The following is a 14,792-nucleotide window of genomic DNA, read 5'->3' on the forward strand; positions in this document are numbered from 1 at the left end:
GAATGGTTTCATCCTAGTGCGGAAGAAGATAATGCCATCGAAGCCCTCCCGTTTATTTTATTGGAAAGTATACATTGTGACTGAGCACCGAACACACGTCTGTTGTTTTTTATCCCATCTTCTCATCCCTTCCCTTTCTGTACTTGTTGTTTAAGAGAGAGAGAGAGGAGGAAGAGCGTTCTGTTAAGGGTTCACATCAAAATAAGACCTAATTATTCTTCTCGAAGAAATCTTTTAGGTCTACGTCGACACATTGATGCAATTGGAAGCTGCAAAATGTTTAGAGAAGACCAGTTACTCGGTTAGCTTCTTGGGCCACAGTATGTCTCATCTCAGCTCTTAACCGACCCCGGAGAACTGCCCCAAGTCTGTAAGCACTGGTTTTGGGATGAAGTTGCAAACCCATGCACATGGCACCACTGATAGCCACTGGCAACATCTGTTTGTCATTAACTGGTGGTCACCTATCCAAGCAATGGCCACATCAAAGTAATGACTAGACCCATGGTAGTGGCTTCAATACTGACAGGAGGACTGGTGGTGTATCGAGTGCTACTGACGGCTTTTCAATAGTGATCACCTATCCAGGTGGTGACCACTCCAAAAGACGGTAACCTAACTAATCGGAAAACCAACGACATGTTACTTAACAGTCTTCGGACTGATTACTACTGTTATTTTTTTCTGCTAATTTCCGTAAAGAAGAAAGCTTAGCACATTTATAACGATTGGCGAGGTCCAGGTTAAGCGTCAGCTCACGCTTTATGGAACTTTTTTTTTAATGGCGCAATTAGCGTGGCAGGCATGAAAGCCCAAAATAAGCCCGTTCCAGTGAGAAAAGTTTGTGTTAATAGAATTCACCACCTCCCATGACAGCGCACTACTTCTTAAAAAGAAAGAGATTAATCTACGGAATGCTGTAGGCTGCATTAACGACTAACAGAAGAATGGATATAAACTAAAGTCAGCCATACTCCTCATAATTCCTTTTAATGAAGATACTGTTGCAAAGCAAAGCAAAAAAAAAAAAAAAACAACACTTCTCCCATTCCTCTGATTGATGAAACGACGGGTTTCCACCCTGGGGCTATCAGAAATTTGGCAAAATATGAACGGCAATTTCTTTGGGGACGGTATGTCATCATCATTGCATTATCATAATGAAATTCTGCTTGCTGTGTTCCTCAAGTTTTCTGCCACGCTCTGACCACATTTTTCTTTGGTATCTCTCCTCGTCCATTCTCCAACCTTTAACCTACCGGACACTGTTTCCTCTTGTGGGCGACTTGTCCGTGCACCCATTTCCCCGTATGTTTTTCTTTACTTGTCTTTCCTCGTACATTTTTTAAAATCCACTTAAACTTTTTTTTATCAGGGTGCCTTTGCTTGTAAACATTTCTCCTTTATTTTATGGTGCTTCTTTTTTTTTTTTTTACATGAAACTGAAACAAATGGTCCATGTTTTCCAAGTAGATAAACTTTAATTTTACACATATTGTCCATAACAAAAATACGCTCATTGGATAGTTTCTTTATCGTTCTAATATATAAAAACTTATAATATATATATATATATATATATATATATATATATATATACACACACACATACATACATGTTACTAGAATATCAACACACAATTAGCCTGCCCAGGTAATTCGTTGGGCAGTTGTACTCAGGTTCCAACTTCTTTTATGACTTGTTTGGCCTGGTTGGCATGTTACTCTGGTCTTCATTTAGAAGACCCTGTCTGATCCTGTGGTGAACTAAAAATTTATTTATATATAAATATACATATATACATATGTAGATACACACACACACACACATATATATATATATATATATATATATATATATATATATATATATATATATATATATATATATATATATATATATATATATATATAGAGAGAGAGAGAGAGAAAGAGAGAGAGAGAGAGAGAGAGAGAGAAGAGAGAGAGAGAGAGAGAGAGAATAAAATCCCAGGATGAGGTGTTAAGGAGGGAGAATCTCTGCAGTTCTCCTCAGCCGAATACCAACGACCCTTGGGATTAAAAACGGGCTAATTAGTCAACGATAATGAATGGATTTTATGTTGGCTAAAAAGAGCACCAGGAATGCCCATGGATGCTCGAAATGCGTAATGAGTTTGCTACTCATGCCTTCTTTTTTCATTCGTGACCAGTGTGTGCGTGTGTGTGTGTGTGTGTGCATCGGTGATTTCACCTTACACCGTAAAGAATGAGCACAAGCTTCAACTCGCGGCCATTTGATATGTATATTTACCAATTTGGGTATACATATACAAAGATACAGATATACATACATGCGTACATACTACACAAGCATATATAAAATAAATATGTATCATATATTTATGTGATACATATATTTATGTGAGTATATAATATATATATATATATATATATATATATATATATATATATATATATATATGAGAGAGAGAGAGAGAGAGAGAGAGAGAGAGAGAGAGCCTGTACATGTTAACAAACCCTAAGCTTTACTATTTATTACAAAAGGGCTAAAATAACACCCGTGGTACTAAGTCAACTTCTGCAATTATATGGAAATCTTTGGCAACAAAGCCAAAAAAGGAAATAAATCTCTGAAATGAATATATCAGTCGGCAAAAAATTTAGCGAAAGTTACTTAAATAAAAATTTCGTCAGGGGTAAAATTCAATACTTCGGATTTAATACACAGGACTTTGTTCAGTGTCAATTTAAAAACAAAAGTGAGTGTGGAACCTCTTCCTTTCGTGCAATGCTACTGTCAAGGAAATTGTTCACTTTTTCGTATTTCACGAGCCTCTCTTCTGTGGAGTTTACTTCGGGAAGGCATCACCCCTGAATTATGATCAAAATAATAAAACCAAACTTTAACGTATAAGACTGGCTGGGAAATCCAAAATGGTCACAGCCATTTCCATAACTGACGTTTCTTGACCCAATAATTAAAGCCCCACTCTTGTGTTTAACGTCAAGACACGTATCACCTAATTTCGTTTAATCGGTCCCGCAATTTACCTGATAAGGAGCACGGAAGTTTAAACAATAATTGGCCCTTTCAATGACTGGCGTATCAGTCTTGCAAAAAAACATCTATTAGCAACATACACGAACTGGAACAATTGCGTGACGGCAACCCTGCAATAAAAAAAACTGTAATTACTAAGGCATTCAACGTTTTTGTAATTGAGCAATTAAGTTACACGATGGCGAGACAAAAAGAGCATTTCGTTGTTCTGCTGATCCACCGTGGGCAAAAGACTGAAGTCTAATAGCATGGCAGATCAAATACTAATGTTCCATTGGGTCAGGAAACGACTATCCAATAAATCGACAGACAGCACCGTGGCCACGACACACACCGGATGGTTCGAATGAACTTTTCTATCATTTCTTCCCTACAGGCGACACCGAAGTCATCTGTATGCAGTGAATCATGTTCAAATAAACTTCGGGAACTTATCGCAAACACACCCCAAACAGCTTGCTAGAAGTTAATGGCTTATTGGTAATGAAAACCAACACTCCAAATAATTATCCAGCAATGGCCCAAGATTTGTTTCCCACTCAAGATCCATGACTTGTTTTCAACCTGTTTGTTATATGCATTTGCGATACGTTAACGTGTTTGCCGTCCTTAAGACACTTTCCCCAGTGTGTCTGTCGCAGGGGAACCTGTGACAAGCCATACTGAGCACGACTTTCCAGAACACTAGTTGCTAAGCACATCCGGGCACTGAGACCACAAGCCCACAAATCCGACTGAATAAGTGTTACTTCTTCCCAACAGGTGGCCGGATTTTCCAAATCTGTGAGTCAGTTCAAGTGTCGCTGAATCATTCAAAAGCGGGCACTTGGAAAGGAATTCGAAAACGTCTGCACTGACCCACAGCAGTGCGCTTAGTGGCAAGATTTTCGGAGGGCAATTTACCACTATACGACTGTTAAGTAAATCTAAGACAATGCAACCCCCCGACACTCTAGCACATCAGCTATAATTTGTGTCATTTCTTCTAAACGGGTGGTCGGATTCTTCCAATCTCATTTCACATGGTTAAGTCTGGAATTTTCCACCAGCAGATACTTGGCATTGGTCCGAAAAGGTCTATCGCTAGGTAAGAACTTCAGAAACATGAATTGAGCTAAATAAACGCAGGTCATTGGAACCACTAACCGGTCGGCATCTACTCGAGTAGGATAAGTGAATCTTCTTGACATGTGATTGGATCTCCCAATCTCTACGTAACTAAAGGGAACATGGAAGAGAGACTTGAGGTACTAGACGACGGACAAGTCAACATATCCTAATCAGTGAAGATGCACGAGAAGAGATGGGCCACATTGTGCCCGAAAACACATTATCGAGAGAGTGACTTAACTATCAGCGAAATAAAGACCATTAGATTACAAACTTTACCCTGGAATGAAGAGGAAGGAGAAAACTGAAAAAGTAGTTAGAAGAAAGGAAAGTATACAAGAGTTCATAAACTGAAAGTATAAAAGTATGAAGAGATTAAAAGGGTAGTATTGCAGAGTGGAGGAAGGCAGATGGAGAACGAAAAGAAAACACGAGATGGTTCGCAACAGGAAGGAAAACCCAGAGACCAGAAAAACGAAAAGAAGCGTAAACAGGAAGGGAGACGAAAGATGAGAGAGGAAAAACCGAAGGAATGAGGTAAAGAAAGAACTACGAAAGAACTACACAGAGAAATTCCGGCCGCGATGTAAAGAACTAGGTAAGACAAGGGAGGAAAAATGGAATTAAAATAAAGATGGTTCGCAAATGGAAGGAAAGAGACAAAAGACACACAAAGAGAGAAGGAAAAGAATGGAATGAAGCAATGACGTGAAAAGGGGGAAGAGACCAAGACGGAAAAATCGTGGAGTAGGCGAAAGGGGGAGTCAAGCAAAAGAGGACGCCGAATGGAGGTGGTGGAGGCAGAGAAACAGAGAGAGAGTGAGTCTCGTACAGGAGGAGGAGGAGGAGGAGGAGGAGGAGGAGGAGGAGAGAAGAGCTGGGAGGAAAGGGAGGGGGTATGGGGAGAGCGGTGGGGGGAGAGGAGGAGGAAGAGGATGTGTTAATCCCTAATGTGCGCAAGTTTAATGGCATCTCCGAAGTGATTTGCCGCAACTAATTAAAACTTCTGAGCAGACACACAAAAATAGAATTAATTCAAATTTCATTCCCGACAAAAAAAAAAGTAAGTCTTCCAGGGGAAGGGAATAGTACCTTATATAACGCTTGGAATGAAGAGGAAGCAAAGGTTTGGGTGAAAAGATGAGATAGAAGGCGGATAGGAAGATTAACAGATAAAAAACCATCATAAGAAATTGCAAATTAGAAATGTGGAGAAATAAAACCAAAAAGAGAACTGGGATAATGACATATATGAAATACAAAAATACATTGTCGATTTTATTACTATAAAATATATATAGCCTATGAACAAAAAATCAAATAAATACAGAATCATAAAAAAACATATTACGTGGGAAGGAAATACCTAATGACAGATAAAAATAATTTATAATAATATTTAAAACAAAGACATGAAAGGAAATAGCAACTACAAGGAGATAGAAATATATATATATATATATATATATATATATATATATATATATATATATATATATATATATGTATATAAACAAAAGTAAATAAATAAATATTCAAATAGATATAAATATTCTTATGGTAAATAAATTGTCAAAATATCCACAGCTATCTGAAAAATATGTTTGTAATAATAAAAACGCTACCAGGACGAAAAGAGACAATGAAAGGAAGACTGCGAAAAATAATCATTCCCTACTTTGACCTCATTAGCCTAATCACGAACCCCTACCGCTCATCCCAACCCACTAAGGTCTGTTCCAAGTTCCTGTCTGGCAGTTTTTCGGAAGTAGGGGTGGGGTTACGTGGGTTGCTAGTTTCATGCCGTGATCCCAAAGATGGCATCCATTGGAAGTCACCCATTCAAGTACTGACCAGACCCAAAAATAGCTCCACTGTTTCGGAGACCATTCTTACTGGAAATCACCCATTCAGGTACTGACCAGACCCAAAAATGCTCCACTGATTCGGAGACCATTCTTACTGGAAATCACCCATTCAAGTACTGACCAGACCCAAAAATGCTCCACTGTTTCGGAGACCATTCTTACTGGAAATCACCCATCCAGGTACTGACCAGACCCAAAAATGCTCCACTGATTCGGAGACCATTCTTACTGGAAATCACCCATTCAGGTACTGACCAGACCCAAAAATGCTCCACTGATTCGGAGACCATTCTTACTGGAAATCACCCATTCAGGTACTGACCAGACCCAAAAATGCTCCACTGATTCGGAGACCATTCTTACTGGAAATCACCCATTCAGGTACTGACCAGACCCAAAAATGCTCCACTGATTCGGAGACAATTTTTACTGGAAATCACCCATTTAGGTACTGACCAGACCTAAAAATAGCTTCACTGATTCGGAGACCATCCTTACTGACTGTTATTGCTTGTCAATCATTACTGGTCATATATCTTGCAATGATCAGCAGTTTCAGTGATCGAGAATGAACTGGTATAGAGAGCCTTCTACTGCCTTGGATTTATTCTGGTCATGCATCCAAATTCTTCTACATAAATCTGATGTTCTAAACTTCGCTATCGAGTGGCCAGCGGTGAAGGGATCCTGTTACTTCTTGGGTTGCAGAGAGAGAGAGAGAGAGAGAGAGAGAGAGAGAGAGAGAGAGAGAGAGAGATATTTATTGATACGCTTCCATAAATATGTTCAAATGCTGCCTCGGGAATGTAAGTTCGACTGCTGACTTCGCAGAGTGACGTCAAATGAGAACGAAATTAAACAAGTAAAAATTCGCCGAAGTTTCTTCGGGGCTATCAAGTTTTCTGTACAGCGCATAATCAAGGCCGCCGAAAATAGGTCTATCTTTCGGTGGTCTGTATAATGCTGTACGAGCCGTGGCCCATGAAACTTTAACCACGGCCCGGTGGTGGCCTATCCTATATCGTTGCCAGAAGCACGTTTATGGCCAACTTTAACCTTAAATAAAATAAAAACTACTGAGGCTAGAGGGCTAAAATTTCGTATGTTTGATGATTGGAGGGTGGATGAGTAACATGTCCATTTGCAGCCCTCTAGCGTCAGTAGCTTTTGAGATCTGAGGGCGGACAGAAAAAAGAGCAGACAGAAAAAAGTACGGACAGAAAAAGGTGCGGACGGACAGAAAACGCCGGCACAATAGTTTTCTTTTACAGACGGACGGACAGAAAAAGCCGGCACAATAGTTTTCTTTTACAGACGGACGGACAGAAAAAGCCGGCACAATAGTTTTCTTTTACAGACGGAGGGACAGAAAAAGCCGGCACAATAGTTTTCTTTTACAGACGGATGACAGAAAGCCGGCACAATAGTTTTCTTTTACAGACGGACGGACAGAAAAAGCCGGCACAATAGTTTTCTTTCACTGAAAACTAAAAAAAGGGGATAACGGTCAAGAAACGGAAAGAAGAACGAAGCAGGTAAGACGCATAAGCAAGCATTTACCTATGAGACAGAGAGAGAGAGAGAGAGAGAGAGAGAGAGAGAGAGAGATCACGATAAATGATCACATGCATAATAGAGGAGGAGAAGAAACGAATGACAAAAACTAAGGTCAGAGGAAGAGAAACACGTAGGAGGAAAGAAAGAAGCGAAGAGGGGAGACGGATAATCGAATGAAAAATAAATAAGATAACAAGACGAAAAGGAAATGGTAACAAAGAATATTAACGAAAGATAGATAAGTGGAAAGGGAGAGAAAGAATTTGCAGAGGGGTGGAATGGACACGGCCAGAGACGATTGGAAAGACTGAAAAAGCAAGTTTGCAAAAACTTCCAATGAGAAAAATAACAGAAAATAAGGAGAAAGAGAGACTGAAAGATAAAAAAAAAAACTCGAAAAAAGTCCTGATACAGATAGCATGGAAATGAGTCCAAAGAGACATAGAGAAGGAAAAAGAGGTAATTAATGATGGGAGGCAGAAGGGTAAAAATACAGTGGAAATATCAACCTTTTTATTTTTTTCCCAGATCTATAACCTTCCCTCCTTTAAGAGGCTGGTCTGTCGCTTCCTCCTGGATGCCACATTCGTTCTTCATTTCCTCTTCTTCCCTTGTTTTCTTATAACCACGAATTAACCTAAAACAATTGGCAAATTAACTGGAATGATAAATGAGTAAAGTAAACTTTGCAGGCACTATTTTGGTCCTTGTTCCATCGAGCTAAGGATGATGGGCCACACTCCTCTAAGGCGACCATATAACACCTGTCTGGCCACGTCTTCCCACACATACTCTCTGGCTATCAGCAATATTCGTTCTGCCCCGTAAAAAGGCTGTTCCTTTCCTTCCGTCGCTAGGTCATGGAAGTCTCTCCATCCTTCCGTTTGAGCTTCGGTGACTGTCCCTCTACTACTAAGCTTCGGGAATTCTTTGGTTGCTTCATTTTTCTCCCCTATCTGTATTCCAAGGGAACCTATAACCCATAAACACACAATTATGATTTCCTCTGAGGGTTTGGAACCACTGTCTTCTCTATGTACAATTCCTTAACTTCTCTTTGTGCAATTTCCTGATTTTTAAATTTTTTCAAGACTGACCTATAAACGGGTTTTGGGTATAAGATCCAAGGTGCAAGGTTGCTCCCATTCTCAGCATCTTCCTATACAAAAAGACACTGGTATCGAACCCTGTCATTATGAAGGATACTGAGACCAAGGTCTGTTGACCTTGACTGAGACTGACTGATTTAATACCATATATCCAGGCGGTACACAAAGATGAGTTCAAAGCAGATCTATGGAAAATATCCATAAAGCTAGTTCTTTTTTTTTAACGAATCAAAGATTAAGTTGAAGACAGATGATCCGGCTCAAACTAAGACAAATATCAATAGATAAAAAGGAAATGAATAAAAGATGTCAGCGTACAACAATGACGTGGCAGGATTGTCATTAATCCCAACGAAGATGAACAAAACACAGCGAAATACAAAACCGAAAGCCCACGAGAAAAAAAGACAAAGGCAAACACGAAAAATGACAAAGAAACGCCAAAGAAGCTAAATCAAGAAGGTCAATGCACAAAAAATAAAAGGATACGAAACCAAAGACTCGGATATCGCAGTGTTAAGTGGAAAGAATATGGGGGCACAGAGAGAGAGAGAGAGAGAGAGAGAGAGAGAGAGAGAGAGAGATGCAAATTGCAACTATAAAGGGAACAATGAAAGAATAGAAGGGCGGCGGAATCAATAAGCTATTCATTGCAGAGATATTGGCCTCCTTTGCTCTCAAAACAGGTACATTTACGCAGGGTCCCTAACGTGTCTTTTATGTCAAATGTATGTGCATTTGGTATCGAATATACGTGTAAATGTATGAACGTGATATGTATGTGTATATATATGCATGAACGTGATATATATATATATATATATGTATATATGTATATATATATATATATATATATATATATATATATATATATATATATATACATACCACATTCCTTTTTTTTTTTACCTGCATTGCAGATGAACTCCTGAGTATAAAAATTCCCATGACATATTACTTAGTACACCTACACAAAGGACTTAACAACAATGCGTCGAGTTCCTTTACACACAAAATGCGCTATTCACTTCTAATTCCTTGGGCAACTCTGCTTCCTTGATACTAAGCCAATTCATCTCTCATCTCTTGCCCGCCATCTATCCGGCACCTTCTATATCTTCTCTTAACAGTTTTTGAACTGCACACTCTTTTTTTTTTTACCAACCTATCGCCCTCCATCACTCCACATGACCAATCCATCTCCATTCACTCTGATCCACCCTTTTACATATACGTTAGCTTTCTTACCACCCACACCTATCTCCACATTCTCAAACTTTCAATCCTTCTTATGCCACATTTACTACTCAAAACAATTCATCTCAAATGCTTTACAATTTTCTCTTGCAGTCCTATCTAACACCCAGAATTTATTTATATGAAGTGGAATTGGCTAAACAGTCTATTTTTACATTCCCACCTTGGCCCCAAATGTACACTCCGAGTCTGTCTCAATTTTTTTGCACACACCCCATTACTGTGCATTCTTTGCTTTGCTTATTCGGTGACTCACCGTCTCTCTCGTCCTACCAAATATTCGTGATATTTCCTCCCAGACGGTTGTTCAGATCACCCACTTCCATTTTTGTATAATGCTTATTTTGATTATAAATTATATTGATTATAACAACTTTCTTCTTGTTCACATTTACCGTCAACTTTCTACTTTTACAAAGACTTGCAACTGTCACTGATTTTGCAGTTTCTCTTCACTATTCCTGATCAGCTATAAGCCATCTGCATCAGCCATTCCGCACTCAACTCAAATCCCATCTTTTTTTTTTTTTTGTCCAAAAACTTTGCACGTTTATTTTGTCTTCATTCAGTGTTCAATCTATCCGCATCCATAAAAAATGAACAGCTATGAATAGCAAAATACGTAAATATAAATAATTAAATACAAACCCTATATGCATATATATATATGTATATACATATGTATATACAAAAACACACACATAATAATATATTATATATATATATATATACATACTGTATATATATATATATATATATATATATATATATATATATTTGCATATTATAAATATAATTTATATATATTTATATATATATTATATATATATATATATTATATATATATATATATATTATATATATATATATATATATAATATATATATATATATATATATATATATATATATATATATATATATAAAAAAGAGAAGTTTGTCAAATTTATGACGTATGAATTAGTTAAAATACCAACAGTTTTTAGTGACAGTTCTTTGCAGAAACCCCAAAAACATTATTTCTTCCATTAGCAATACTGAATCTTTTATGAGAGGTAATATTTTAACACTAGCATTTAATACAAATATTGCTTTTATTAAAAAAGTTACTGAAAACTTTAAAGGTAAATGTTGTTTTCAAGAATTCACGAACAAGTTCAAAATTTCATTGTTCGCAATTCCCGAAAACAAATTATTGGTTGTATGTTTACACGATTCCTGGACATCTAGGTCAAACTGGTAAAGAACTGGACTACCGAATTAAACAACACCGTTATACATTTCGAACAAGTCAATTACAAGTGCTGTATTTGTACTGCGCAGACCGGAAAAACTAATCTAGATGAGATAATTTTTTGTAATGACATTGTTAAAAGAAATATAATTAATTCTGCTTTCATTAAGCACTTTAATAATCACCTTATGAATCTTAGTTCTGTTCTCTTTAAAGTAGACAGTTACCTTGTTTATGAAATTGTAGGGAAAACGCAGTGTCACCTTGTTCTGCTAACTGTAGTTTGACTGGGCAAAAATCTTTTAAGTATTCTTACAAATTATATGGTAATGACAATAATTTATTTTTTAAAACTACTTCTTATATACAGTAATGATGATCTGCTTGAAGATAGCTTTGATCTTTGTATTATGAAGTTTCCTTTTTGTGTCTCTATGTGTTTATTTTACTGTGTACCCGTGGAGTGAGGGCATGTAACACACGGGAGCGCTTACACCTGGTCTTTAATTATCACCTTTTCAGTGGTTGACTACGTGCGTATAAATATAAATAAAATAAATAAATATATATATATATATATATATATATATATATATATATATGAAACATACGGACAGTAGAGAGAGAGAGAGAGAGAGAGAGAGAGAGAGAGATATTCTGACTCACCCAGCCAAACGATGAATAAGTCGAGACGATTCCACGAGTCCGCCATATACGAGCCTTTACCACTCCATCCCATGGCTACCATCTTGATGACCATCTCCACGGCGAAAAACGCAAATATCGCGTCATCGAACATCTGCAACGATATCAGTGGCATTAGTACAAACAATCAGGATGCAGGCAACATACAAGTGAAATTTTTAGGGGGGACATAACACAATAATGAATTGTCAAACTAGCTTGCAACATACAAGCGAAATTTTTGGGGATTATAAAAAATGAATTCTTATACTAGCTTACAGAAAGAGATATAGCGACATTCATTAGAAGCGTTAGCGTGGACATGCAAAAAATGAAGTAAATAAAATATATGCAACGGCAAAGCGGAGAATTTTCTGAAATGAATTCTAAACGAGGCTGTTGTTAGGAGATAAAGCAACATTCACCAATGACATCCCCGTTAACGACGAAAATACAAAAAGTTCAGAACACACCCATCAGCAAAATGCGAAATGTTCTCGAGCAGAAAAAGTCTAAAACATTTTCAGAGTCCAGGCGCAATTATTCGGAAATTACTTGAACGTTTTTCACACAACTGCAAGGTATAAGTGACTTCAGTCATTCATCCTAGCAAAAGCACATCCATGAGATAATGTTCACACTTTTGCAAGCTTATAAGCAAAATTACCTATTGATTCTTATGAAAAGCATTTTTCGAAATTATATCAACACTTGCTTAGACTACAAATAGTTAACCAATTACTATAGCACAATACAAAATAGAAAATATTAACAACATTTTTGTACGGTAAAAATAAATCTAACATTTCATTTTACAAAGAATATTAGCTGAAGTCATCAAGAAATTAAGCCATTTATTCTAATACAAACCAGAACAAACATTAATTTTTCCCACGAATGTTGTGCATAATTAAATTTGACAGCTTCCATCAATATAAAACCCCTTAAATCCTTCTCCCAACTTTTTTACAGCCTACAAGCAAATTCAACCTATTACTCTCCTGTTAAATCCCGAAAATATCTTTTCACAGCTACGCAGAGAGCACAAGCAGACCTAACTGCTTCGCTCCTTCAGAGCCACAAGGGCTGTTCATCCGTACTCACCTGAAGGATCTTACACCTGTTGGAGTTGCATATCTCGTCTTCACAGGGCTCGTACATTCCGAGGGTCACGCAGTTCAGCAGGATGACGAACATACTCACACGCTCGAACCACGTGTTTCAGAAGTCAGTTAAGGAAATAATCGGTGTCTCCCTGCTTAACGTTAAGTGATTCAGAGGAAGAAAAAGGCACGACAGCTATGAATATTTGGCAAATTCTAAAGAATATCGTTTTTAACTTTAGACACTGATGTTGAGACTGTTACTGACTTGACACGTACCAGTTTTGCAAAGTTGTCATGTCTTTTATTTTTACGTGGCTATATATACATGTGTGTGTGTGTGTTTGTGTGTGCGCGCGCGCGCGCGCGAGGGCGTGACTGCAATATTTCCATTTATACACTTACTCGAACTGTTCCTACAAAAAGTGGGAACTGGCCTGGTGAATGAGCATATCCAAGAAGATCGTTAATAAGTAGTTTCGTACAGAACCATTAAAATCTCAAAAAAAAATCCGATCATAAGAAATAATAATTCATATTTCACGTATATTACCCATTAAAGGGTCCTTTTATCGCAGTAACAACCCTCCATTCAATCAGCCAACCTTCTATTACAGAGAAAGGGCGACGGGCAACCTAATATTATTTCCTAATCCAGGCCAAAGAAAACACATAAGAGAAAGGAAGAAGGGCGGGGCTTAACCATTAAGGAGTCGACCGTCGACAGGCCTGTGACGTAGAGAGGTTATATTATTTGGGAAAAACACAGGCAGGAAACGTACCCCAACCCTTGGCACTAAAGGGTAAGAAACCACTGAACCTTGTCATCCAAGGATCATGTATTTCCACCAAGCAATTGTAGGAAAACTTGGCTCTATTGGCTAAACTTCTGCTGCAAACTTGCATCACAGCAGGTATCGTCATCAAAGCAGAAACTGTCGCAGGGAAGCAAAAATGGCTTATCCCATTATATACCCTTAAAATAAAAGAGAGAAAAAAAGGAACACATTTTTCCCCTTTTGTCCTGGGCAATGACTGCATGTGACAAATGTCAGAATAGTTTTATTAGGAAGTTTTTTTTTTTACCATTTTTCTCTGTAAATATAACGAATATAACATACACGAATACTTATAAATAAGGAAGATTTGTGAACGCATTTCTGATACCATGAGGAATTAATTAAATTTAAAAGAGTTGCGTTTTTGTGGCCTTAATGCTACTGAATGAATAAATAACTACTAACCTTCATGTATTTTAGAAATAAAGTAAAAAAAAAGACACCTTATAATAAAATACAAATATATAAAGAAATGAAATGGCCTCCGAGGTAGTTTATCAAGCAAAACTGAAATACATCAAATGATGAATAAAAAATAAATGTATTAATAATTACAAGAATAAAAACATTCACAGGCAACTCAGAACAATTGAAACCACTAAACAACTAAAAGATTAGAAAAGGAGTGAAATAAAAAGGTAACATTTGTACTAAAAGGATTATTTTCTCCCTCAGAATTTCCTTTGGAGGGAGAGAAAAAGTATAAAAGGAGTTGAAAAAGTAACATAACTATTAGAATTCTTTTTCTAACTTTTAACAGAAGTCGGACGCACGTTTATGCCCGAAAACCCTGGATGAATTGATGAGATAATGGAACTTCCAGAGAGAGCTCTCTTTTTTTTTTTCTTGGCCTCCCTCTCTCTCTCCCGGTGGACAAATGTGGATGAAGTGGAAGAAAAATCCACGATAATGATCTTGTACTTTTTATTTACTTCTGTCAGTCTTCACTGATGAACGACTGATTGAAC

At 37.4% G+C, this 14,792-nt stretch overlaps 1 protein-coding gene across 1 annotated transcript in view; it reads right to left on the minus strand.

Annotated features, from left to right (window-relative positions):
• The window catches only part of Ca-alpha1T (Ca[2+]-channel protein alpha[[1]] subunit T), a 132,792-nt gene extending 118,731 nt beyond the window's left edge, over positions 1-14,061 (minus strand). Inside the window, exons 1-2 of the mRNA XM_067118708.1 lie at positions 12,987-14,061; positions 11,861-11,997 (exon numbers count right to left, since the gene is read on the minus strand). Coding sequence (XP_066974809.1) covers positions 11,861-11,997; positions 12,987-13,079 — 230 coding nt within the window. The 5' untranslated portion in view covers positions 13,080-14,061. The remainder of the gene's footprint in view (positions 1-11,860; positions 11,998-12,986) is intronic.
• Positions 14,062-14,792: the final 731 nt, after the last annotated feature.

Source organism: Macrobrachium rosenbergii, chromosome 16, assembly GCF_040412425.1.
Source record: "Macrobrachium rosenbergii isolate ZJJX-2024 chromosome 16, ASM4041242v1, whole genome shotgun sequence".
In the NCBI taxonomy this organism is placed as follows: Eukaryota; Metazoa; Arthropoda; class Malacostraca; order Decapoda; family Palaemonidae; genus Macrobrachium; species Macrobrachium rosenbergii.